The sequence below is a fragment of the Cygnus olor genome, chromosome 5 (genome assembly GCF_009769625.2).
Source record: "Cygnus olor isolate bCygOlo1 chromosome 5, bCygOlo1.pri.v2, whole genome shotgun sequence".
NCBI classification, from domain to species: domain Eukaryota; kingdom Metazoa; phylum Chordata; class Aves; order Anseriformes; family Anatidae; genus Cygnus; species Cygnus olor.
The window spans coordinates 37,561,109-37,588,641 of record NC_049173.1 but is presented as its reverse complement, the minus strand read 5'-3'; the positions used below and the strand labels follow the sequence as shown (position 1 = coordinate 37,588,641).

General features: G+C 44.6%; 1 protein-coding gene across 1 annotated transcript in view; it reads right to left on the bottom strand.

The window, feature by feature from the left end:
• ACTN1 (actinin alpha 1) overlaps window positions 1-27,533 on the bottom strand; it is an 87,391-nt gene that overhangs the window by 15,893 nt on the left and 43,965 nt on the right. Inside the window, 10 exon segments of the mRNA XM_040559501.1 lie at window positions 411-558; window positions 1,085-1,315; window positions 2,473-2,565; window positions 8,066-8,151; window positions 9,440-9,565; window positions 11,191-11,272; window positions 17,371-17,449; window positions 18,605-18,692; window positions 19,281-19,367; window positions 27,123-27,242. Of these exon segments, the coding sequence (XP_040415435.1) occupies window positions 411-558; window positions 1,085-1,315; window positions 2,473-2,565; window positions 8,066-8,151; window positions 9,440-9,565; window positions 11,191-11,272; window positions 17,371-17,449; window positions 18,605-18,692; window positions 19,281-19,367; window positions 27,123-27,242 (1,140 nt within the window).

Below are 27,533 nucleotides of genomic sequence, written 5' to 3'. Positions count from 1 at the left end.
CCGAGGCTTGCCCTCATGCATGCTTGCCTAGAGATGCACGATTCTCACTTTCAAACGAGTGAGTTTGCCATTAGCAACAGACATGGGCAGGCAGTGCAGCTCAAGCCGTTGCAGTCACAGTTTATACTGGACTCATCTCACTGTGCTGTTCCTGTAAATGCCAACTGTGGTATTTACTTTACAGTAACCTTTGCTCTGCTCTGTAGCTCTGTTCAGTCCAAAAATCTCCCTTGGCACGGTTAGGGAATGCCAGTGCAGAACAGAGGTGATTTTTGTGATTTTTTTTCTAATAAAGTAAGAAATGAGCCTAGCACTCTGGAGAAAAAAATCTCATAGAGAACCCACGTAATACCCATCTTTTCCCCTCTACATAACTGACAGCAATAGGAAGCACATAGGTTGGCATTTACCATCTGTCCAGGACTCGTGAATAGATGCCTTCTGCCGGAACTTCTCTGCCAGGTGATCCAGCCTCTCTAGCCTCCGGATCTCATTCAACAACCACTCCTCATAGCCCTTCTCAGCCTGCTCTAGGCCACCCCAGGCATTGTTTATATCCTAGAGACAGGAGCACAGGAAGAAAAGGGAGGTCAGAAGATGGGGGAGAAGATGTACTTCAGCATTAATCCCAGAGGGCTACATGGCTCAAACTGGTTGGAGAGAGTGGGTGTGTGTGCTTTTAATCTCAGAAGGTTGTGCAGACAGGTCAGGAAGACAAAGTGCCGGACTTAAGATAAGCAGGCCTAGCAGTGTCAAGAATATAAATCAGTCTGCACACGAAACCCTCTCTATACACTTCCTCACATGAAAATATAACAAAATCCAATTATTTCTGAATTAGAAAGAATGAGAGACACCCAGACATCTCCTCATAAAGACATGCAACTTGTGAAAAGCCTCAGAGTCTGGTTTAGGTACAGAGGAGCAGTGATTCCTTGTTCCTCTCTTATTAAGGACTCACTGAACTACATTCTGTAGGGTTTCTGCCACAGAACAGCTCACTCCAGAGGCTGGCATTGCTCGGCCCAGTTCCATTTTTTTGGACACAGCTGGAGAATATATATGCTCAATTGCCCCCACTCACCGAGACCATTTTCCCTTCTGAAGGCATGAAGGCTGGCCTGTTGCTGAGCCGTAGCTTGGTCTGCAAGGTGTTGAAATTGATCTCAAGTTGGCACTTCTCTTGGACTTTGGGGGGCTTGTGCAAGCGGCGGTAGTCCCGGAAGTCCTCCAGTTTCTGCTGCATGGCTTGCATGGTGTTCTCTGGTGCCCGGTTCTCCAGCCAGGGGATGGTGCGACGGATCCACTCCAGCAGCTGAGAAGAACAACAAGAAGCCTTGAATTGAAATTGTGTTAAAACTACAGCTGTTGGTCTGATCTCATTAGGGACCACTTACTTTTACGCTTGCTGTCAGAAAGGTTCTGCCAACAGCAGGGCTGGTAAGGAAAACCTTGCTAGCTTTTTGGGAGTATGATTTTTTTTCTTATGAGCAGCCCATTCCCTACCACACTGTGTAGTACTGCTTGTTGCAGCACTGCTAGTATAGCATGCTTAAGTCATATATTTCACATAATCAGGAGCAAACTACATCCTCAGACTGCACTAAATGAACCCTAGAATTTTGCTGGACTGCTGCACAACTAATGGATGCTGTCAGCCATATTAGCTCCAGAAGAATCTGACAGGAGAAAACAAGCTGTTGCCTCCAGTTCCAGGAGAAAAGCCATGCTTTTTTCTCTCTAGCTTCTTAAAAGTCAGCATTGCTCTTTGAATTGACCTCCTTCACAAGCCAATGTGAGGGAGCTGGCAAGGTGCTAATGCAATGGGCAGTCTGTAGCGTGAGTGAAGTAGTGTCATATGCTTTTTAAACAGGCTGAAACCAGGCTCATTGGCGATGTTTGACCTTTTGTTCTCCCCATCTTCCCTTCCCTACTTATCTTCCATAAACATACTCCAGTCCACATTTGGTCACTTCTGGAGTTTCACATCTGTCAGGCTTCTCAGTTAACCAACGCAGCCTCCAGCTTGTGTTGTACACAGATTCTTCCCAACTATCAGCAAAGGCATATTTCTTTCCTCAGTTATCTCTAACTTCCATTCTCTCTGATCCAATTCCTGACTTCTGCAGTATATTGGCATGCAATATGTATGAAAGATATTATGACATTGTACAGTCCTGAGCAAGTCAAGACAGTTTGATTTTTACTTTAATTTTTTAGTATTTCTGTGGCTGCTCCTGATAAACTGAGAAACTCAAAACTGCTCCATGGGAAAATTCCTTTTTAAAGCAGATTTTTCTCTTCTTTAAGATATAATTCAACCTTTCATTTTCCTCAATCTCGAAGGGAAAAGAAAATAAATTTCTAGGAAAACACGGGCCAATAGCACTCCCTAGGATTAACTATCAGGGATAAATGCAATTCCTTTCTACACAACACCACCCAGAAACCAACAGCACCATGGACACCTACATCACTGGCCAGTTTTTCGTAGTCTTCCATGAGCTGTTCATTCTCTTGGTTGACTGCCAGCACCTTGCAGATACGATTTGCTGCTGTCTCCGCCTGCCAAAGAGAAGAAAAACAGGAGAGGGGGAAAAGTGTGAAAAAAATATAAGCCAAAGCTTGCAGCTTAGCTTCCTGCTACATACCTGTGGGTAAAGTCTCCTAACCTTGGCTCTTGCAGCCTGACTGTGCTTCAAAAATATCTGTCCTGACCTCTTTGCTTTCCATCTGACCTTCTGTAACATTTTTCTTTCCCTTCTCAGGTGACTATGTTCTTTCAGGGATTCTGAGTTCAGCTGACCCCAGCCCTGTGTGTTGTGAGATGAAGACATTTCTCTGCCATTTCTGAAGCTGCTCCTACAAGAGGGCCCTGTTGTTTGCTTCCTACAGAAGGACCCCTGATGCCACTTTACAAAGGCAGGGAGCTTCTGTCACCAGCTTCACTCTCCTCAACATCATTCAGAGCTCCAACACCAGGAACTGAGTGGTGTCAAACCAATGAGCCTCTCTACATGCTTTTACCTAAGGAACACATCACCTAAACACAGTTAATCTGCACAGAATCACAGAATGGCTTGGGTTGGAAGGCACCTTTAAAGCTTATCTAGTCCAACCCCATTGCCATGGGCACGGACACCTTTCACTAGATCAGGTGAATGCATATGTTGGACTTTGGAAATTTTCTAGTATTGTTTTGAAGATAAAGTAGCAGACGCCCTTGAGCTTTATTTCAGCCCAGCAGATGTCTTCCAGCACTCCCTGTATTTCTGGCATCCATCACAGGGCCACATCTCCCAGCATCTTGCTGCATGACACCTACCATGTATTCAGGTTTGCATGATCCAGTTGAGAAGAGGATTTTTCCCCCTTTCTGGATAATCATTCTGCTTACTCTCCCAAAGCAAATCTCACAAAAAAGAGCCTGTTGTTACTATTTAGTTTCCTTTTTTTTTTTTTTTTTTCCCATTATGGGACCAAAACCTGGCTCTCTGCAGGGAGCTGGACATGTTAAAACATGAAGTTGGAACAGAACAATGCTCAGAAAAATCCCAGCTATGAGCTCAAGAGCAAACAGTCTGCCCTGAAGTGCCATGAAAGTGTTTGGCACAGCAAACATACAGCAGGCTGGTCCTTGTACAGCATGTATCCATGGATCTGCACAGCTCCCTTTATTATTACAGTGGTAGGTGCAAGGCCATAAAGCCTTGGAGGACGTGGCCCTGTGATAGGTGCCTAGAGATTGCTCAGCATCCTCTTACCACAGCACAGTTATCACCCTGGTGCCTAGGGTAGGTGCTGGAGCTCCCCGTAGGACCCCTGTGGAGGAGTTCTCCTCACTCGCTTCCTCACTCGCAGAGGCCAACTGGAGATGAAGAGGAGGGCACGTGCCAGCGCTACAACAGAGCAGTCATCAGCACTGTGCCCTGCCTTAAGACTCTGTGTGGGACTGATGACAAAAGAAGTTTTGCCAAGCTTATAGCTGGCAAGTTTCAACCTCTTTCTATTTTTAAAAGGCCTTTCATTATCTGTTTATTCAAGGCCATTTGAGAAAAATCCTCTGAATTTTGCAGCTGACGTGAGGCAGCAAGAACAGCAATAAAGTCACAGGCTGTACAGTGACATATGGATTGTGAAGGTCTCAGGGGACATGATGATCTTAGTTATTTGTAAGAACCTCTAAAAATGTATATTCAGTGATCTGTCCCTTCATTAAAGTGGGCCAGCTAGCAGATGCACAGATATTAACTAATTAGAAACACATCAGATGAAACCATACAGGAAAAAGTCATTTCACTTAAAAAAAAAATAAAAAATGTAAATGATGATTGCATTTAAGAAAACTTGTACTTTGATCTGTTTTTAACAGAAGTTTTTACTTTAATGGAGTGCTTTTTGATATCCAGAGAAAACTTCATAGGCACGAGACTGAATGGTCTGTTGAAAAGCCAGTGCCAGAGCCCTACCACGATGTGCCTACTGGCTGCAGGAACTGGCGGTGCCAAATGTTTGTATCAGTCTTCCCAGGAGAGGAGCTCCCTGCACACTCTTAACTCTCCTTCTTTGCTTTTTTACCCCTGGAGCTCACTGCAGCAGCAGCCAGCTGTGCAGGAAGGACCCCATTTTGCACAGGCATATTTACATCTATCTGACGATAGATTTCCTCCAGCTGCCCAGGTCTGCGTGTGTATATATGTGTTGAACATCTGTCCAAACACAAGAGCCCTCTGAATGTCAGCAATTACGGCATTATTTGTGTTATCTTAACGGTTGACATGCAGAGGCCAATCTTCTTCCTCCCCTGTACCAGTACTTGCTGCTCCGTGGTTCTTGCCTACTCCAGACTGCTCCGTGTAAGGGTGCTCTATGCAAGTGCCTGCTCTGTGTAAGTAAGCAGCAGCAGGAAAGGCTCTGTGGCCACTGTGACCACTCATGTCATGAGCAACGTGTTACACTGACTTCCTCTGAGCGCGGTAGGACAAAAGGATCCCAGCATTTTCAGGTGACCTCCACAAATACACCCCGCACTGCTACTTGTGAGCAGTTCTGCAGAGATGACCACCTCAGTGAAACGCTTTCAGGTAAAAGAAGAGTTGCACATGAAAGTGTTTACACGAGACCAAGGCAGCTCCCCCTACATCTTCATTAATGGAGTGGAAAAAGCCATTTTGTCTTCCCCATACTGCTTAAGGCAATGATGCACTTGGGATGCTCAGGCTGGGTCCAAACAAGCCAGGATGCCCACAAGGCATGGAGCAGCCCTGATAAGCCAGATGCACCATCCTGGGGTCTGAAATCTACATAGCTGGATTCTCTGAGGACTTGTGTGAGCTGATCAGCTTTGGTACAGCACGGCACTAACACATTATACTACTTACTGTCATCAAAGATCATGGAGGGAGGGTGAGACTAGGGTATTCTGCTTGATACTGCAGTGCTGTTAGATATCTATGTCCTGTTTGGTGGGCTCAAAATGGAAACCTGATTAGCCAAAGAATAGCAGAAGTAGCAGTAATTTCTCTGCCTACTGTCTTTTCTCTAATTCTCAACCCTGACTTGGACTGCTTAGGATGGAAGTGGAGTTGTGTCTCTAGCTCTTGGATCCAGGTCTCTTCGGTGAGGGCGATGACAAAGGAAGGCATTCCCCCAGCGTGCTACGTAGGGAGGGTGCCTGCCTGTTGCTGCCCTCTGGCCTCAGAGGACCACCCTAGAATACTGTATGCCAAACACAATATTTTAATGAAATAGCAAAAAGTTAGTTAGAAATTTTCACCCCAGAAATAAGGTTTACAAAATATTAAGCCAACCAGTAGTAAACAATCATGCATTTAGTGTGAAAGTCAGAAGCAGTTAGAAAACAAGCAAACCAACCAAAGCAAGTATACCTACATATATATACTTAAATATATATAACAAAATGGCATAAAGAAAAAGCAGCCATCTACACACACGTCAGGCTGGGGACCCTGTACCTTCAAAGGCTCAGTATAAGAGAGTGAAAGAAGCAGAAAGCGGCTCATGGGACTTCCCCTTCAGGACTGGTGGCAGTAATGAAAAATCTGAATGAAAAATGGAGTGATATCACAGTAAGTCACCTAACCATGCACAAGGCAGCAATATGTTACAAGACACTTTGGGCTGGGGCTTGCACTCAGCAATCACTCTGCACTTGCCCTGGGATTTGAATCTGTGTCACTCAGCAGCTGCCTAATGTATGGCTGGGGCAGCTCCAAAAAGGAACTGGGCCCCTCCTGCCAGCTCTCCGCTGAGGTGCTGGCCCATCAGGCCTACTAAAAATTTAATTAATGATTAAATCTTTTATCTTCCCTACAAGCCAGTTAGACCACATCAGTTTGAAGCTTTATTAACAAAGAAGCTCCATCACTAGTTCTTGCCCCAGCTACTTGGTTCAGGCCCTGAGGCAGCAGAAGGTTGTTTTCAGTTATCCCAGCAGATCTAGCATCCACCTCAATTGCTGATGAGAACATGGGACCTGCTGAGCAGGTTTCCAAAGGGTGGAATGGGCGCAGAGAGAAGAGGAGGGGACTGGAGAAGGACACAGCCACTTCTGCAGCAGGCTACTACCCTCCTTGTATTCGTGGTTTGCCCTTTCTTCGGGTTAAGCATGGAGCAATTCCTAAGGGGCACCTGGCAAACAACAGGCCTTATCGCTGGGCTGGCGTGAGTTCTGAGACTACAGTCGTCAGAGGCAAGTATCAGCTGGATGGAGCTTGCAGCCTGGTGTTAGGGGTTTTGAACTATTCACAAAGCAGGATCCCAGTGGACAAGTCCTAACTACATAAATCATGCCAAGCGGGCAAATCTACTGCACTGCTGTGGAACATATTTCCAGTTCCTTGGAAAGCAGATAGCACCATCTCATTCATACACAACACAGCAGGGAACAAAAAGCTTCACCCAAAAAGCTGCTCCCTGGAACCTATTGCCTGTTTTTGCCCTCTGAGAGCCAGCATCAGCATGGTATCTATATCAATGCTGCAACCATCAGCACTGTTTTGCACAAAAGAGATGGAGCCTTTCTGGAGTCAAGTTACCCCTCAAGCTGGGCAACGCATGGACTGGGTCTCAAACAGAAAAGGCCTGGTGAGAGAAAGAAGTTACGGAAACAGGGAGATTTTAATTCCCGTATATAACGAGAAGAATCCAGTCTTGAGTTTTGGATTTTATTGTTCCAAAGCTCATAGTCTGAAATCTGCAAAGATTTCGTGGAAAGGCTGCAGCCCAGACAGGCTATGGTATGGGGGGAAAGGCTGGAACTTTTTCTTCTGTTGAAAGGATTGCAGGGCAATTTCCATTTTGCAGGAAGTTCGCCCAAAGAACGTGCCTGTGAGTGACTGGTTCCTCTGAGGAGAAATGTCCCAGTGCCAGGCAAAGAGACTCTGGGGTAAAGAGGAAGTAGGACTGAAGCTACAGAAATGGGCAAAGCAGAGGAAAGAGAAATAAAACATACAGGTGGTTTGGGAGGAGAATGACTATAGAGAAGCAAGGAATGGAGAAGTGAGTGTGTGTGGGAAAGCTCAAGGCCCGGTAGGGATGAACTTCATGGCTGGAGCACAAAAGTACTCCAAAAGAGGCTACCACCATGTAGTCAGCTGACATGATACAATCTAGGAAGTGATGACTGACCTAGCAGAAGCTGAGTGAGAACAGAAGGCAGGCAGCTCAAGGGAGACAGGATGCAAAGTCCTGGGCCAGACTGATCTGATTACGGCACTTCTGGAGATGCATCGCCTGGCCAGGATGATGCCTGCTAAGTCACTGACAGGGTGTTGACTCTGTCAGAGCAGACACTCATTCCTCTTTCTATGCCTGCTTAATCAATGCTTTCTCCACCGCTGGGACATGAAAACTGGAGAGAAGGAGCAGCTGTTTGGAAGGACATCTAAATCACTTCTCCAGCAGGGATGGGGTGGATGGGGTGCAGCAGAGACTGCTCAGCCTCGGCGCTGCGCCGGGCGGAGGGGCTGGAACCTTCCTCGGTGGAGAGGACAAGTGGGCAGGGCAGGGAGTGGGGAGGGGGTTGTTAGCGGTAAAGTCTCACCTTCTGCGCCCCTGAGAAGGCGTGGTAGTAACATGAAACATAGGTCATTATGGCCTTCTCATCCGGCCTTAGCGTGCCTATAATATCTGTGCAGAGAAGGAAAAGAGGTTGAAAGGATAAAGTAAGAAGCAGCACATAGAATAAAACAAAACAGTCATGGGTGGCGTGAGAGAGGGGGAGAAAACTTCCCATCATGCAGAGCAGGACAGGCCAAACAGATTTCCATGCGGAGCTGGGAGGTCGGATCAGAAGGTGGCTAGCAGCGTTGGCTTGTGGCTCGAAGCGGCACCCCTGCGCCCTCCCCCTGCATCCAGGAGGGTCCTGAGCTGAGGATCCGGGCTCTGCACCTTCCCAGCTGTGGTCGGAGGGTACAAACGGACTGTCGGAAGGTGTTCAGGGCTGTGCCCGAGGCCTTGCTGCACACTGAGGAGCTGCAGAGATCAGAGCCTTCCGAAGCAGCGCGCTTCCTACGCGCTGTCTGCTCTGCTTCACCAAGCACTGCACGCTCCTACGGCACTCCAGTATGCTGCTGGGTTTTGGCCAGAGATGTTTACAAGGTCTCACCCACAAAACGTTTTCCTTAAGTGACTCCGTTACCAACAGGATAATGGCAAAGCCAAACATGGCGAGGACTCGACTGCCTGATTTTCAGCATGGTGGGTGAGGAAAGGTTAAAAGGAAACAAATGAACAAAGCCAGGCATCTCAGTCATGATACAGTGCTCTGTTCATATATCACCATAGAAGTACTCATTAGACATGCTTTGTAAGACCCAGGTGAACTGGGACTGAATTTGTGGCATGACTCAAGAAAGCAGCAGGTTTGGACCTTGAAGCACAGGTGTGGCAACCTGCAGCATATATAAGGTAAAAGATAAGTCTTTGAGTATTCATTGAACCCAACATAAAACCACTAAGTCAGCTCTGTTACCCCATCTTTCTAAAGAAAACAAAAAAAGTGAATAAGTATCAGCATTGTTTTGCATTGTTTCCAGTGGGGTCAGCCTGCAGTGAGCAGCTGAGCAGAGCAATCTGTGGTCTCCATCTTTGTGAAACCAAGCATCGTAGCTCAGATTTCCCAGACGGAGGGAGTGCAGGTCCCCAGCCATCAGGGCAGCAGTTTGGAAGGCAAATGGAGAAGGCTCCCCTCTTTCTTGGCCTTTATGAGCATGCCAAGGCACCGGCATATATAAGTGCCACTGGAACAGCAACGCTAACTATAGGGAAGTAGGACTCCTGGCTCCCTTGCCCCATGTATTGTGTCTGGGGCACCACTTTGAACCAACAGCCAACTCTACCAAAAACATAATAAAGATGCCCGTAGCTAGAGAGGAGAGAGAGAAAGAAAAAAAGGTTTGGACATTAGCAACGGCACCAGGTGTGCTCTGTGGAGGGAGCTTGGGATCCTGTGATACCTTCTGGGCTCCTGAGAAGGCGTGGTAGAAGCTAGAAACATAGGTCATGATGGCTTTCTCGTCAGGACGGGCAGTTCCAACAATGTCTGTCAAAAAAAACCTCACGTTAAGAGCATAACCAACTGATGGGAGGAAAGTAAAGGAAGGGGAGAACCACAACTGTCCAGGAGGCCTGGTAGGGTATACACTTGTCATAGCAACTCTGAAGAGCTTCCCAGCTTTGTCTAGAAAATGTATCTCTCTCAGAAGCCAAGATTACCCTTTCTGGTTCCCCTCCCTCATGATAAAATTGCTTCCAGTGTCTGGCCAGGCTAATGCAGCCATATGTCAACATGTCTCACATCGGAGCGCTTCCCCATCCTGAGAGCATTAATGTGAGTGATGGGTAGAATCAATCCAAACTAGCAACAGGTTGATATGGCTTTTATAGATGTACCATACTGCAATTCTTCTATGCAGTTCTTCAGAAAAGATCCTTTCTTCCTTCCTTTCTGTGCCCCTGTCCTCCATTTCAACACAATGATGATTTGAATTTCAAAAGACCCTTTCATTAGTTTCAAGAGAAACTCAACACCTCCAGAGATCAGAATTAATGGTGTAGAGGAATGCACATTAGTCCCAGTCTGTAAGGGAGGAGACTGATCAAGAAAAAGCAATAGAAGCTCTTTAAGTGACCCTCTTCATCATTGTTAGCTATGCTGAGATCTGAAGCTAGATCCACTTATTTTGGGGGTGGCTTTATTCCTACAGAATGGCAGGAAGCATTCACATCTACTCCAGAAACCTCATGATTTTTTGTGACCTCAACATAGTGAGTGCAGGGAAACTGAGACTCATCCCTGGGAATGGGAAACACTGCCTAAGAATATGAACATGAACTTCCTAGTTACCCAAATACAGGTTAACTGGGTTCAATTGTCCTATTTCCAACTTTCCCCCTTGGTTCCTCTCTCTCCTTTATTTAAAAAATGCCTTTAATTGCTTCTCCTGTCAAAACCAAGCCTGAAATACAGCTTCCACCATTGAAACCAGCTGGCTTCAGCCCCTGAACCAGTGAACTATTTTAGGCTGTTGTTTATACTCCAGAGTTACAGTCTCTGGTCTATAGCCAAGCTGGTTCTGACAAGGCTTGGAGAAGTAATCCTTGCTGTCCCAGTGGCCTCTGGGAAGCAGTCACAGTCAGTGGCAAAAGCATCTCTGAAAAACATGGATTTCTGCTTTGGTCTCAAGATCCCGTCACTGAGGGATCTTCATGCCCGAGACTTCCAAGCAGTCAAGAAGAAGCAGTTTATAATACTGGTATCGCATCCCCAAAAGGAAGGTCAACAGCAGTGTCAGAAAGAGCACAGAAAAAAAATTTGGAGCAAAAGGAGCACAGTCCTACACCATACGTTATCTCAGCATTAAGTCTGGGTCTTGAAAGGGAACACTTTGGTCAGTTGTAGACATAGCCAGGTGTTACTCATCTCTGCCTAGTGAGTCAACCCCAGGTTAAGATCTCCATATCAGACAGAAAACTGAGGGGCACAGGAGGAAGAGGGAAGCAAAACGTGATTAATTATTCCATTGTAACTTTTTTCTTGCACACTTAGTATGTGATGATGGAGGGAGCACTCAGATGTTACTGAATTCTTGCACAATACAAATCCACCTAGAAGAAGTGGGAAATGTCGAGATAAAGCAAGTTAACACCCCCTGCATTCTACTTTACCTTCGGCATCCAGCATCTTGGGGATATCCAGGTATTTCTCAGCCACATCAAAGGCTGTGTTTAGGTTAGTGAGAGGATCATCCTGGGAAAGAAAGAAAGCCAGAGCATTAGCATCAACTCGTAACAAGGTTCACAGCATTTCTCTCAAAACAAAGCAATTGTGCTTTATTTGGTTCAGGTAACTCAGCTGTCCAGACAAAATTACGTGCAACTCCTCATGTAGCAGGATGAAATAATTAGCCTCCTTTTGAAAGCAGAGCCTGGAGACTCATGATATGATAATAACATATAATCTATGCACTTGCAACAAAAAGGAGTAATACATTTTGTTTTGCATTTAGTTTAAAGTAACATTAGCTTCACATCATATTGATAGTAAATGGCCATATCACACATTTACATATCATGCTTACATTAGGTTTGCATCTTCCATTTTAAAGAACTGCAGAGCAGTGTATCTGTTAGAACATCTAAGCAATACTAAAATAGTAACAACATCTGCAACGGGTGCTGTCCTTAGCTAGTGTACAGTTTGTTGAACACCAGTTGAGTGGGAGGAAGAGAAATGTTTGAACAAATCTCTACAAAATAAATATATATAAAAGTACCCATTTTGTCTGAGCATTGGTTTTCTTCCTAAGCGCTGCACAGGACTTGCCATTTCCTTGGTATATTTCTATTCCTCTAGGTATAAACCTTCTGCTGTAGCAGGATGCACTTCAGATACAGACATCAATACACAGTAATCAAATTCTAAACAAAGTTTCGTGTGACATGAGTCATATCACAAAGGTAGCTAACTAGATTTTAGAGAACCAAACAAGAGAATGTGAAACACAGATGTCGCTGGAAATGAAAGACCTCTGCAAATTGCTCCCAGCTTTCAAATGCAATGATCAGCAACAAAACACCTACCAAGCAGTATCAGCCCCTCATACAAGCCTGATTCCTATATTCCTGCATATCCATGACATTTATTCTGAAGGATCAATCAATTTCATGGATGACTGTTTCTACTGTTGAGACAGGTGGCTTCTGCTGGAGGAGGGGCTGTGCACAAAATGCTAGTGTTTAGTCACTGTTTGCTAAGAGGCTTTTAGGAGAGAGGAAGGATAGGGTGTCTCTCCATACTATCATTTGTGCCATACACACCATGTCCCGCCTTAAATATTAGGAAAAAGAAGTTTTATCTTTTCACCTTCTTCCTGGACTAGCATCCATGCTCTACCTCTTTCCTTTTTGAGAGCATGTGCCTTCACTTATTGCAATGACTTGGAAGACTGAGCTGTACCTAACCTTTAATCAATAGGCAACCTCCTTTGAACCCACTAAGCATGAAAGATGAAGCCAGGCAGGCTTGGAAGGACTGGTGAAGGCATGCAGAAAGGTTTCTTTACAGCACTGGTCACAAAGTAGCCCCTGGATTACTGTGTTCATGAAGCTAGGAAACCGAGCCATTCTGGAAGAGGTTTGCTGCAGCAGTTCTCCAAGAATTAATGCATGCTTTGGGTTGGCATCCCATAACAATATCATGTTCCTTTGGATGAATGTCTCCAGCAGGCAGCAAAGTTTCACCTACCAAAGTAAATCATACACAGCGGCCATCCAAACAGACCCAACCAGTAATCCATATTTAGTCCACTGGGACAAGTCAATATTAAGTGAGGAAATGTTGCATGGGCGCACTGTGATGAAACGAACGGCTGTCACACATGGCAACAGGCCATCATTTCTCAGCACCAGTTAGTTCTTAGTTCTATTTAGAACACTTTCAGGGGTGACTTCAACAGATATATCTAAATCCACCTCTTCAGAGCTTAGCAGAGGTGCAGGGGATTTTAAATATCCTCCAGCCACAAGCAGCCACCCTGTGCAATGGACTTACAGACACTGGCACCAGTTCAACTTCAGCCTGCTTGTCTCTGGTACCTGCTGTGCAGAAACCACAATGAACCCAAAGAGTAACCAAAAGCCTTATTTGAGGAGCTGAGACTAGCTACATGTAGACAGGACCTCACCTCCATTTACCCTTAGAGGAAGGAAGCGTAACAGCCTTTCTTTCACTCGAGTGAAATTTTCCCCTAGCCCATGTGCCATTTTCTCCTTCTGTAGAAACATCACCACCATGTACTTTTAATTTCAACCCACGCTGACCATGAATACCACGACATCACTAACACCCTCTGCCCCAAGAGAGAGCCTAGTATTATTAACCCAGACCCTTCCTCAGCACAGCCCTGTCTGCCAGAGCTGCCGGAGGAGCGGTCAGCCTCTCCTGGAGGAAAGGGAGGTGCAAACTTGCTGCAGATAGCTTTCCTATCAGTCTGCGAGTAACAACGCCAGGAGCAGTGCTGCCCAAGGTTAAAAAGAATTCATAAGCTGAAAGCTGGGAGAGGTTTCCTGATGGGAAAACTTACTGGTCTTGGGCACTCCCAAAGGAAGGGCTGGAAGTCTTAACGTGTGGGAAACCGAAGGCTTACCTAGATGAAGCCAGCTGACTTCTTTTTCGTATGTAACAAAGATGTGTGATCACACCGTCTCTTGGGGAATGAAGCTAAAGATAACGCTACTGAAAGCAAGCTATCTAAGCCCAAGACAAGCCTGGAGATGAACAGAGAGATAAACCTGAGCAAGGCCTTGTTCCCTGTGGGAAAAGCTTCACCCCTCACAGACAGTGGAGCTGCTTACCACAAAGGTGGTGCTTCTTGGTTGCAAGGCAGAGGGTTCCCTAGCGGCCTCAACAGGGCCTTAAGACCCTATAAATTCCTCCAAACACCACTGCTTTCAGTTCCAGCCCCTAGTACACCAGCTAATCATTACTTCATATTCCTCATTTCAGTTGACTCCTCGTGAAGAGGGAAAAGTAAGTGAAGACTGTCCTGGCGACTCCAGGCCACGCAAAGCAGCACTCCAGCACCACAGGTGCAGTCATGCTTTAGGGACCCAAAGGCAGCAGAGCAAACAAAAGCCAAGTGACTTGTCCCTTCCCTCCATGGCTCAGACACACATCCCAGACCACCACTGACAGAGATGAGGGTCTCCAGAGGTGCCTCAGTTCCCAGCCTGCTTACATGAGCACAGAAATAGAGACACCTAAGAAAAGCAGTAACTTGTGAGCTCTGGCAGGGCCAACAACCAGGAAAGCTATAGTTTTTTTCCACGTAACAATAATGTTGTTTTAACAGTGGCAGACAGTACACACCTGCTCTAAACAGATGCCTACCTGGCACATTCTCTGTTTTTGCTGTCTAAAGACGACCACAGCTCCTCCTTTTCCACCACAACCCTAACTCACACAGGGAGTCATCTCTCCTCCTCCAGCTAGTCCCAAGCCCTTGCAGCACACAAGGTTGCCATGGCAATTATTGCAGTGTGACATGAAAAAATCTTCTATTAGCTAGCAATCAGGAAAGGGGATGGAGGAAAATCAAGAGAGAGCAAGCACTTCCTATATCTGCCAGAGCTGAAGACACTGGGAAAAAAAAATCCAGTTAGTACAATTCATGTTTTCAGGAATATCTGTAAGAAATGCCTTCAACAGCAGCGCACAGATGACACTTCTATATGGACTGCAGTACATGAGGGGGTGTTTGAGCTATCAACCACTGTACTGGATGAAAATATCTTAGATGTGGTTCACAGTTGAGCTCTGGATGGGGGTAAAAGGAGGACGGGAAGCCCCATCTTCTGCATATCCCTCATGTGCAGACCATGAGCTGAAGATCTTACCTACATTGACCAGAACAATAGCAGACAGACCTGCACTGAATAAAAGCCATCTAGCCAAATAAGTTGTTGTGGTGTCAGGGAATTACTGACACCAAATTAGGTTGACCTGAACCTTTCATTTCAGGGCCTGGTCAATACAAGCACCTTCAGCTAGGCACTGCGTGTCAGCAGAAAATAATTGTGCTCACTCTACTACTATAGCTAAAGAAAAAAGAGCTAGGAACCAAGAACAACCATGCTGATAAAAGAACTTTCTAATTTTTTGGGAAGCAGACACACAGCTTCACTGCCTACCTTTTGCTACCATACACTGCCAACACACGGTATGTAGCACAGACACAGCCTTTACGAAGGAGCAGAAAATATTAAAACTGCATGAGAATGCTGCTCAAACAGGAGGTATAATGCAGACTTCTTATCATCTTGGACTGCTGATGTTCACTTCTCTCTCTCATTTATTTGTGTGTGTGTGTGTGTGTATACAAACACACAACATCACCAAAGGCACACGCAGCTGAGGTGTGTGAGCTAATCAATCCCTAGGGATGGAAGATACCTGGAGGTGGACCTTTAACCAATCCTCTGCTGCAATGGCTGATCTCAGCAGCCCTCCTCATGTCTTTCTCTGCACCATAAATCCCCAGAGCCAGGGCAGATTCAAAGTGCTGGGGTTTGTTCGTTTGCTTTGTTTTGAGGAGAAGGGTGCAGAAATTGTGCAGGCAAATACTGTATTTAGGAAGGTGCCATGTTTGTACATTATACAGATGGGTTTGAAAGATCTAGTGTAAAAAAGGCAACTTCAGCACACATCAACTGCAATCAGAGCTAAAGGCTAGGCTCTGAGCTAAGTTCTTCCCAGCTATTTGCTCAAGACTTGAGTTCTGTAGAGTAATCAAACATGCATTTAATCTCATGCCTTTAAAGCAATCAAGGCAGAACAAAAATAAAAATGATACAGTAAGGGTCAGAAGACTGCAGGAATGCAGAGGGAACCCGATGAAGGATGTGATCAAAGTCAAGGGGAACACAAAAGGAACTGGTTGCCTTTAACCATACTCCAAGGAGGACAAATTCCTTCCAATTAATATTGATTTTGGCTAGAACAATCACCCTCTCCTTCACCTTATAAGGCCTGCAGGCAAAGTGACCAAATAACTTTCCTTTTCTTTCCCTTACTCTGGTTTTGTTTGGGTTTGGCTTAGGACTTTGTTGGTAATGGAGAGCATTGTAGCATTTACCCTGTTGGGTTTAGCTGCTTTTATTTTCCCAAGATCAGACACTGAAAATGTAGTTAGCCCCAGTAATTCCATTTTTTATTGCTGCTGTTTATGTAAACAGGTAGAGTCTATCCCCACTGTTTATTCATCATATGCTGACTCCAGACACCAAAACTGATCAGATAATATAATTGACTGCTCTGCAAGACAGTAAAGATCTAAAAGGTTACTGAAAAGCAGATCAGGCATTGTACAAGTCACTGCCTCAAGGAAGCAGCTAATTTGATTAACTCATTTACATATTGTCCATTTGCACAGTAATTCAAGAGCCCAGATCTATTAGTGATGGGATTCTATGCTTATTTTTCTAGCTAGCATCTTTCTAACAGCCAGCCCATGAGATCAGATGGTCAAACTTCTAATATATTAGCCCCAGTAACAGTACACAAATAATGCTCTTGGTGACATTTCACTCTGGTTGTATACATAGACATAGGTAAACAGGATCTAAGCAGGTGGTGGGAATGCAAGTAGGATGCGAATCCAGCTTGCTCTTCTGACACCCGGCTGGGTCAGAACACTGCTGGCAACACAAAGCGCTGATCACTCTCTCTCATCGTCCATGTAGCAGTCTTGTTTCCAAGACACACAGGAGGCAAACTTTGGAGCAGCTAGATGCCATGTTGCCAGTGGCAATTTTTAAAATAAAACTTAAGTGTTATGGCAAATGCTTTTCTGGTATTTGACATCTACATGCTAGGAGACGTCCAGTATGCGGATGGCTCAGTGCTGACTGGAAGCACGTGGCAAGCATCCAGTAAGGGCACAACACCCACCTCACTTGAGCTTTTACACTTGATTACCAGGTAACCGGTTTCCATCCAGCTCTTCCCAGAAGTCTGATCTGACTCACTAGTCTGTGACATTAGTACAGAATTAGCCTTACATTTGGTGTTAGTGAATTTGCCAGTTTTTGCTCATTAGCTGGGACTGGGGCACGTGTGGCTGGTATAAGGCAGTCTGAAAGCAAGGAAAGTCAAGCAGGCAGCTCATTAAGTTCACGCTTCACTAAGAAGCCTGAATGTACTGATTCATCCCCTCCTTCCTTCCCCCTAGCCCTGCAACTGCCAGCTTGTGTTGAAGTTGTCCAGTTATCTGTTTATCAAGCTAATTCTTCTCCCTCTTTACCTCCATGGACCCAAACATTTGGTATGACAAACAAATTGAGTTGTACCTTTCGTAGCTTCCCATAGTCGATGAGCTCTGGACGGTGTCTGTGAATTAAAGCGCAGAAACCAAGGCCATCCTTCCAACTGTAAGAGAGACAGAAGAGAGCACAATGAACAGTGCTCAGCCAGGGAGAGACACAGTATGAGCATGAGAGAAGGCACCAAAACAGGAGGATGATTAATGAGGATTTAGTTTCTAACCAGCAGCACCTCTGTAAGTGCTGGGAAGGATTCCTTTCAAGCCCTAAAAAAAATACACTGCAATTAGGACTTGCCCTTTGTATTGCCACCTCCTTTACACCAGTTTTCTGTGCTGAATTTTTCCTGTCCTGGAGAGCATGCAAGAACAGGTGCAGAGCTCAGGGTTGAAAAAAGGTGTATATACAAGTGCATGCCTTAGGGAAGAGACAGATTGAGGAGGAAGGGAACAAATGTTGGTGGCTATAACCAGCATTAAATAAGCTAATGCTTCACTTCCCAGACTGCTCTGGACGTACGAGCAGAAGTGGAACCATAATTCTTCATTCCAATTAGCATAATCGTTTCCTACAATTTATCAAATCTAAAGACTTCATCAACTAATCTGGGATGTGAAGCACTGATGCACTTGGTGTTCTCAAAGGCACTTCTGCACTCAGTCTTAAGCAAAGCCCATAGCTAGGTCCACTACAGTACTGGTTAACATGGACAGAACTTCAGCTCTCAAAAAAAAAAAAAAGCTTTACATTTATAAGGTTCATACAGTTCTCTGAGATGTGCTGCAAAAGCACTATTACACATAATCTTCAGTAGAATGTCTGTCAGTTTACAAATATTAAAAGCAGAGCAACAAGACCTTTCATCCCATCCTAACCCTGCTGTACAACAAAGTTCCTGGTGAAATAAGGGTTTAAAAAGCCCTTACTTCATTTCTTCTAAGGTATTCTGAGTTTTCACAGAGTGGAAGGATCTTGCTTATCCTTTGTCATATACGCTTCTCTCAGAGGACCTCATGCTCCATGAAAAGTTCTCCAACTTCTCAAAAGCAGCAATTGTAACCAGAATGAAGAATTGGGATGTAGGTGCTTGTATCCTCTTATAACCTCTGCCTTTAATTTCCTATGCGTCTCTCTGGACTATGCTACCATGTAACATAGTTTCCTATGGAAATGTGGATGTGTCAGGAAAATTTTTAAATATAGCATAAAGACATCTGAAAATAACACGGATTGTAAAGCTAAGTTCTTGCCTGTGACTCACCTGATATGGAAGTTTTGGATGTTAACATTTTTGTAGGGGGCTGTCTTCCTCTGACACCATAACAAAAGTCCTTCTTTAGCAGATGTCTCTAAAGAAAGAAAGAATGCACACCAATTAACCCACTTTCGCAGAAAGCAAGAGTCTCTGGAGCACATGCTAGAAAAACATGACCAACTCCTCTTTAGTAGAGGCAGCACTGAATTGCACTTTATTTAACTTCCTTTGTCATAAAATTCTTTCTTTGAAGAGTGTACTGGAATGATTTTGATATTGTTATTTTCTTAAAGAGGTTCTGTAATAAAGAGATGGCATTTTGGGATTAGAGAGGAGATTTTTGTAGGACTTGCAGAAGAAACGTTCATTTTCAGTGCTAGTCCTTGAATCAGCCTGCAAGAAATACAATAGATTCCAACATCAAAGTTGACTTTCCTGCTTAGCCATCTTTTTGAGCTGCTCTTAAATTCTCTTACAAGAAGATGAGGTGAAAAGTCTTCTCAGCATATCTGAATCTTGACAGAAAAGTCAATAAGACCATAGGGCAGCTTGGGAATGGTAGCTCCCTGGGATCTTCCAGTGACTCATCTACAAGCACATTCTGGGCCTTTTAAGTGGCAAAGCCATGTGGCCACCCCATTTGTTTGCTGCTCAACTGTGGCTTGAAAGAACTGAGATTTACCTTCAACTGAGATATCCTGAATGGCAAAACGAAGGATGATGGTCCAGATCATTCCAAGAGTCATTTTAACGTTGCCATCCACAATTTCTAGGGAAAAAAATGGAGAAAGAAATGGAATAGAAGGCATTAAGTTGCAAGTGCAAATCCCAGTAAAACAGGTACATTAGGAAGCCCTCCGTTTTGCAGATGGGGGAAACTGTAATTCCAGCTAAAAGCAGTTCTCTGCCTCCCCAGATGCTCTGCTGGTGCAGCACAGTCTTGCACAGTAGTTCCCACTAATTATAGTGGTTCTCTTGCATTATACCACTGAGAGAAGAACAGATAGTGACACAGGAACAAGGACCAATATAGATCAGTGTAATTCACCGCAGGGACCTAAAACCACATTGTTCAAGTTTAATTTCTATCACTCATAAGCCATATAACCCAAACGGGGAAAAAGTAAAGCCTTCCTGCCTTACTCTGGTATATCTACTACAAGTCACACCTATATAACTGCCCCAGGGAAGTTATACCAGAACAACCAGGGAGACTTCCCAATGCACATGAGTTCTGGCAGCTGGTTGTGTAGTGTGAACAAAATAAAACCAAGAAAACCAAGAAACATCGGCATTTTAATTTCAAACAAGCCTAAATGCCCCAGACTGCCTGTGTAGCAATTCCTTCAGTCATGTAATTGCCAAAAGACACAGAAGAGCATTCCTCAAAGTACATGCATCATGCTTGAAGAGGAATGCTAAGACTCATGCTGATCAGCTTGAGCAGAGCATAACATAAACTAAGATGTCAAACAGATTGTGCTTTATTGCTCACTGGACTCTGCAATATAAATCAGCAAGGGTCAACAACTGGGAGGTTTTAGAAAGCAACCATTTGCACATGTGACGTATGGTCTGTTTGGGACAAGGGATGTAGATTCTGGGGGGAGGCGCTGGGAAGATGCTAGACCAGAAAGGGGTTTCCACTGCTTGCAGAAGAGCACCAAACAGTCCAAATTGCAAGCAGATGGGTCTCAAACACTGATCCTCAGCATCTGCAAAAATTCTGCATGGACTACATATTCAGGTTATAAAATTTACAGCCTTCATTTTTTTTTTGGATGGTGAAAATAACCTATCTGTTTTTTCTAGTCATTCTCTGGTGGTTTCCTGAACGGCAGAAGGATGTTTCACAAATAACTGACAAGTTACACAGGTATTTTCAGTAAGAAAAGGGTTAGAATTAACCTACTGTTTGGGCTAGAACAACTCAAGTCATAACCATATTGCCAGAAACCATTTTTCTGCAACTGTAGACACCTATGTGCCACTGCTTCCACAAAGCTGCCCTGCAGAAACACATTGCGCTCTGGGGCAAGGACAAATCTACAGTACAGGCAACAGCCACCCATCTGGATTCTGTCGCAAAAGTTACAATACTGGAATTTTTCTGGTTAAGCTGTTAAAAAAAGTTTTTCCACCTATGAGAAATTATCAAAATGTGAACCTCCCTGCCTTCAAAACCAACAGACAAGTAACATGTAGCCCAAACATGCTGCTTCAAAAACGCTGTCCATCCAACCCAGCTGCCTGGCTTGTGATTCAGTGGTACTCGTGGTGCAACTTCCACTGTAAGCTGGAAGGATAACCTGTTCTGTGCTTTGTCACACATCTGCATTAGGAATTTACAAGTTGAAAAGATATAAAACTAGACATGCCAGCTTGTTCTGCTCCAGAACACCTGTGTCCACTCCCTTCTGCACTTACAGCTTGAGGGGGACATCAGTTTGCTCAGAATTAAATAGCCAACAAACTTTTCATTGTAGTACAAAAGAACTATGGTTACTTTTTCTGGCATGAAAAGAACTGTTTGCCTGCTGACAGTTTTATCAAATTGCATTCTCCATCCTCCTGTGAAGCACTGCAATCAATGTAAAGGAAAATACTTACTATTATTAAAGATACCTGAGATACCATAGCTGAAACATTAAAGAAAGCATCCACGTTTTCCGCATGCTTTGTTCATGTCATAGATCTTCATGGGGATTTAAAAAGAAAAAAAATAGAAAAAAAAACAACCACAAAAAAGCAATGCCTGTAAAAACCACAGCAGTTGGCAGAAGGACCCTAGGGTATACTTAAGATCTGAAAATAAATTTAGCTCTTTATTTTAATGGACTAGATTAAAATCTGATGGCAATACTTCAATGTTGGAAATGGTTTATGAACTCTAATAAATCAATCAGTGAGCTGAAACAGGTAATTAATATTACTGTTCCATGGATTTTAATTGGAACTAAAGGTCAAGATACTACATAAAACCAGATGGTGTTAAGTTGCTAATGTGGCATTAGAACTCAGTACTATGCTCTAGTCACATTCTCAAATTCCCCTTTTTATAAAGTTAGCTGGTGGAGTTAAGGTGGAAAGTATCCTTTCTCCCCCAGTCCTCTTCTTTGCCTTATTCAATTTAAAAGGAAGATGTCTGCTCCCTGCTCCCATGTCAGATTCTTCCTTGGCACTGCACCAAATCAAAGCTGCTCTGGAAGAAGCCCAAAATATTTCCACCACTTCATCTCTACAAATCACTTTATTTTTTCTTGACAAAGAGAAAACTCACCACCTACCAAGCAGATACTGATGTCAGTGAGATTAGTGAGTGATCCATCCTGGGATGCAGATTTAATCTACCATACCATCCCCAGTCCTTGCCTTCCTTTTTTCTTTTTTCTTCTTTTAAATAGAGTTGACAAAACTGTTATCTTTTGTTAGAAGCAGGCAAGCATTTTTAATTTCTAGAGCAAAAAAACTTCTCCTGGCAACCTGGTTACAAAAGCCACCAGCTTGTTCAGAAAGAGCCATATGCTCTTTGGCCCTAACTCATGCATTTCTCCATCTCTGCATTCCCCAATCACAACCTCCTTATCCCTTAGGATTCCTTTGGTGCCCTTCAGCTGGTGCCAGTCTCTTTCTAGTACAGTGGAATATGGCCAAGAAGCAAAAGCAAAAATCACGTTTGCATGAAGCCTTCTGCTTCCTGGTGACGACAAGAAAGAGACTCCACAGAAACTGTTAAAAAGTTGAACGTAGCACTGCAAAGCTGGAACAGCCTAATGCTTGTTTAATTAAAGATGCTATGTTTGTTCCCTCTGATACAAGCGACACTCAATAATGTGAGAGTGGTATGGTATAAAAGGCTAACAGCCAAGCTGTATCTTCTGCCTAACTGTGCTTTCTCAGTGCTCTTCCTAGGCAGGACCTCTGCAAACATTCTCTGCATTTTCTCCACCAGCAGCAGCTGTGGTCTGAGCAGCAGCAGCAAGTACATGCTATTAATGTGATTTACATTCAACTCGGGGGTGGATCATTGCTGGCTAAAGCTGACAAGGCGTCTGCAGCCACTGGAAGGAAATTTCTTGCACCAGTGAGTATGCTTCCACCCAGCTCCTATAATTGTACCAAACACCACAAACAAAATATGTAAAAATTACAGTACTCTCATCCACTTGTTCGATAGCCAATTAAGGGCTTGACAAATATTCAGTTCTTAGGAGTAAGACTGGCTTGCTACATAGATGTGGCTTTTAAAATGGCAATTTTGAATTCACAAATTCATTTTGAAGAATACCAAAAGGACCAAGCTTACTTTTCTACCTCTGACCTGGGTAGTTAGAAGCAGAAACCGTTGTGCACCCCAGCTATTTCTGAGTTGTCCGTAACACTGCACCTGGCTACCCCATGGAGCAAAGCAGTTGCGGAGGAGGAACAACCGGCAGGATGGTGTTAGGTTTGGGAATTAAAGACAAGGTGACATAAAATAAAGGCTGCTGTGTATTTTATTTATCCTAACAAAATGCCAGGTGCAGCAGGACAAGCTTCCATGACTGTGTCTGCACAAAGCATGTTGCTAGGGATGGTCCAGCCAGATTTAAGACAGATTGCTGGCATTGATGACGGGGGCATGCATACATCTCAGCTTCCTAATTGTGAGCAGGCAGGAGGCAAATATAATGCTACGTGTCACTCACTGACATGGAGAGACCTTATTTTTCACCTCTTTCTGCCGTCAGATGCATGCTTGCTCTGCTTGGTGGTTCAGTGTTTTGCTCAGCTGTGTCTTCTACAATCACTGAAATCTTTATGCATTATTTCTCCTTTCACTTACACAGGTGAGAAGAGGGATCAGTTCATCCAAAGTTATCTTTATGTTGAACTGAGCTACATCTGTCTAAGAAAGCAGTTATTTTCTATGCAGATTAGAGGTGCAAATATAAAAGTCTTGGGGACAAATACTTGACCTATTCAATCTGTTAAATCCCTGGAGCATTTGACCCTAGTATGGAATCTATTACAGCAAAAGAAAGCTCCTGCGATGTCAGAAGAGAGAGAGATGTAGAAGCAGATGAAGAACTATTCAGAAGCTGCAGCTGGCTAGACCCTTCCTTGATCTAGGTTTACACAGATCCGTTGTATTACCACAACTGCTTCAATCCAATAGACCAGCTAAACAAAGATGTTTAGAATCATCTTGGATTGTTAATGTCAGATATGGCTGAAAAAAGCTGCTCTTAATCCTCATAGCTTATTCCTTTTGCTTAGCTCACCCTCCATTTAATGTGGACATGAAACGTGCCCACACACATACTCTGCATAGGAAGCCCTCTTCCACTCTGGTTCTCATCCACTGGGACAAAGCTGCAAAACTTGGCTTGTAAGCAGCACAGAAGGACCTTCATTTGACGAATGCTAGAGAAATGCCATGGAAACATTTTTGCTGGCTTTAACTCTGGTTGAGCGCAAGCCTCCTTAAAGGAGGCTGTAGCGAGGTGGGGGTTGGTCTATTCTCCCACGTGCCCGGTGACAGGACGAGGGGGAATGGGCTAAAGCTGTGCCAGGGGAGGTTTAGGTTGGATATTAGGAAGAACTTCTTTACCAAAAGGGTTGTTAGGCATTGGAATGGGCTGCCCAGGGAAGTGGTTGAGTCACCATCCCTGGAGGTCTTTAAGAGACGTTTAGATGTTGAGCTTAGTGATATGGTTTAGTGGAGGACTTGTTAGTGTTAGGTCAGAGGTTGGACTGGGTGATCTTGGAGGTCTCTTCCAACCTAGACGATTCTGTGATTCTGTTTCACAAGGCTTAAGCTAGTTGACCTGAGAGTCTCCCACTGAGATTCTTAGATTCTTTCTGAAACTTATTTTTTAAACACACACCATAAAAAAATAATAATAATAAAAAAGTCAACCACTACAGGACATTAGTACCCAATGCCTTCTGTCTAATGTATATAGGGAGCTGCAGCTGGGCTACAGACCTTTCACACAAGACTCTCCTGCCTGGTGGATACCCAGAGATGGAGCAAGTTCCCTCGAGGTGAGGAGGTGCTGCCCTAGCGAGTACCCCCAAGCTGCCGCTGGACTGTATTTTTCCCTTATGGTAGAAAAGCCACTTGGAAAACTTCCAAGATCAGTCCCGCCTGCCTGAGGCATTTACAGCTCATTTTCTTGGCGCAGTGTTATGACTGCCTCATTGGCTTTGATTTCCTACTTTGCTGTGGCGTGGTGTTTCCTGAAAGTCTCAATGTACGACCTTAAAATTCACGCTCAGGAAGGCATACAATCCCTTCAATGGACAGAGCTACTGCCATCCTGTTCAAAGCAAAGGTCCATTTTTACAGCTGATGTGCAATTTACTGTGTACCCAGCTTAGACAGCCTGGGCAGAAGCCCTGCTGCAGGCCCACGTCTCCTGATGACACCAGAGTGGCCTCGGCTCAGTCTGGGGGTACAGGCAGGTGCTGGGCTGCGGGGGGAGCATTCGTGATCACGCTTGCATGGCCCGAACTTGCATCAAAGCACAGGCCCGAGTGCCCATCTCACTGCCAGTCTCAAAGCAGACTCTTCTCCTCTTACCCCCTTTCACAGCCATGTACCACGTGTACCTTCAGCAGCCAGCTTGTTTTCATCTACAACAAATGCCACCAGAGCATCCTGAGAAAGACTCCTCTTGGCTGTCAAAAGCAAAGTCACTGCGATGGTCTGTTAAAAGCCAGATCTTTTGGGTGATGTAAAGAAACCCACATAGGTTCACCAGGTAGTTGCATGGGCACCAGGACAAAGGAGAGGCAGGAAGGTTTGGCAGGGAAGGTCAGAATCACAGTTTAGACAGAACTAAATCATGGCTTGCCACAAAAATGCACCTCGCAGCCTACTCCCGAGCAGGATTACTGCTATGAGTCAATACTGAATAATGAGGTCCTGGAGATCATTGGTCACAGAGCCTTTTACTTGCAAATGATCTGTAAGTGCTGTGAGGGTACAGTCATAGCTGGTGCAGGAGCAGAGATCAAAAAGAGAAATCCAGTGGAAGGAGAGGAAAAGGCCAACTAGTGCCAAGAAGACCAGAACCAGAAAAGAAAAAGAAAAAGGGATTAGAGCAGTGAAGCTGGGTTTGACGCATGCTCTAGACTCCCAGAAGAATCCAAATGTCTGTCCAAGATTCAGATGACAGCAGGAGCTTAGGCAGGAGACTTCTGGCTTCAGGTCCAGCCTCTAGTTATAAAAAAGTCCTGTACAGATATGGACTACTGAATCAGACGCTGGATATAATAGTCATTTTAATAAGGGCACAAAATAACTTTACATCTGCTCTTGCGCTAAACAAACAGTACTCAGGGACAGCAACACCCTAAGGTTGCTCCTGTGGGAAAAGCTGAGTAAAACGAAGGAAAGTTTTGCATGGAAGCTATATCAAGCCATTCATCCTTTACATTTAGCTCTTAAATAGCAAACACTGTAAAGAATCGTTTCTGCGATGCCCCTGAATGCAAGCTGCAAATTGTTCCAAAGTCTTCCTAACGTTACAACTTTAAGCTGGGGTAAATGGGGTAAGGCAAACACAAACACCTGCAGTGGTTGAGGTGTTCTGCCTGATCTGACACAGAACTAGAAGACCAACGGATAGGCACGTGTTTTGGAGATGCTCCCAAGAGCACACCCAAGAGGCCAAACCTAGGGACAGCATGCCAATACTGCTCTGACCTCCTGGGCTAAGAACAAGCAGAGCGCAGCCCTGCAGCCCCACTCCCCTCCCTGAGGATGAATACTCATCCAGAACTGTATCACGGGCTCATATCCTGGCTGTCACGAGTTTCCGTGGAGAAACCACGTATTCCATCTGTAAGATGGCGATAACAAACCTCCCTTATTTTCCGTGGTCACTGTAAAGGCAAACCTAGAAATATCACAGAAGCGGAGTGTCTCCACAGCAACAGTGACAACAGGAGTCCATAGGCACAGGTCCAGAGCAGAGGAAAATGAATGTCACAAAAACACCGTCCAGACAAGATGACAAGTTACTAAGGTCTATAAAAGTCAGAGCAAACTATCTTACCAACCTGCAAGCCCTTCCAGGTTTTGAGCTATGTATCTGCAAAACACCTGCCATCTTCGCTAGGAAGACAAAACTCCTGCACAACTCTGCTGTGCAATCTGCAAGTTCATCTTACCGGCAACCCTGGTGCTGCCCACAATGGTCTGCACAACAGTACACGGGCTTCCAGGCAGAGTACCCACATTTCTAGGGTGTGCAAGAAGCCTGGAAGCCCTGAGGACTGAAGTCTCTGGGATCCTTGACCTGTGCTGGTGACTGCCCTTGGCTTTGACCTATGGCACATCCTACAACAATAGGGGTTCTTTCCCATAAACTCTGCAACAAGCTAAATACAAACAGCCGCTCTGTTTCAATTGAGAAATAAACATGGTAGGGCTAGGGAGGCGCAAAGGGAACTGAGATGCAGATGTGAGAGAAAGGCTATGGTAAGCATAGCTTGGACCCAGACAAATCAGACAATCAGCTGGTTGCTTTACCTTCTGCTCCAATAGATACTAGTTTGACTCCTTTGCTGGCAATGAAATCCAAGGCCTTGTTCACGTTGGAAATTTTGTGTACTCGCATTTTGCCTCTCTCAGGCTTAGCCAAACGTTCACCTAGTTAGAAAAGAGAAAAAGAATTGTTAGAACTCTGAAGCCTTTCCTCGCCAGTGTGTGTTTTCCCATGCTGGTGGCTCCCACTGCTCAGCCAGGCAGAGGGTAGACTTCCCCAAGTCTTTTCTTGATGGTGAATGCAGAACAGCTACGTTCACTGTTAAGTACTCTCAGAAAGAAATAGATAAAAAAGTAGTTTTGTTGCATCCCAGGTAATTTCATTACCGAGTATCTGTAGGCACTGAGGCCTTTCCACAGCAGGTTTGTACCAGAGGTACAAAGATCCTTATAGAA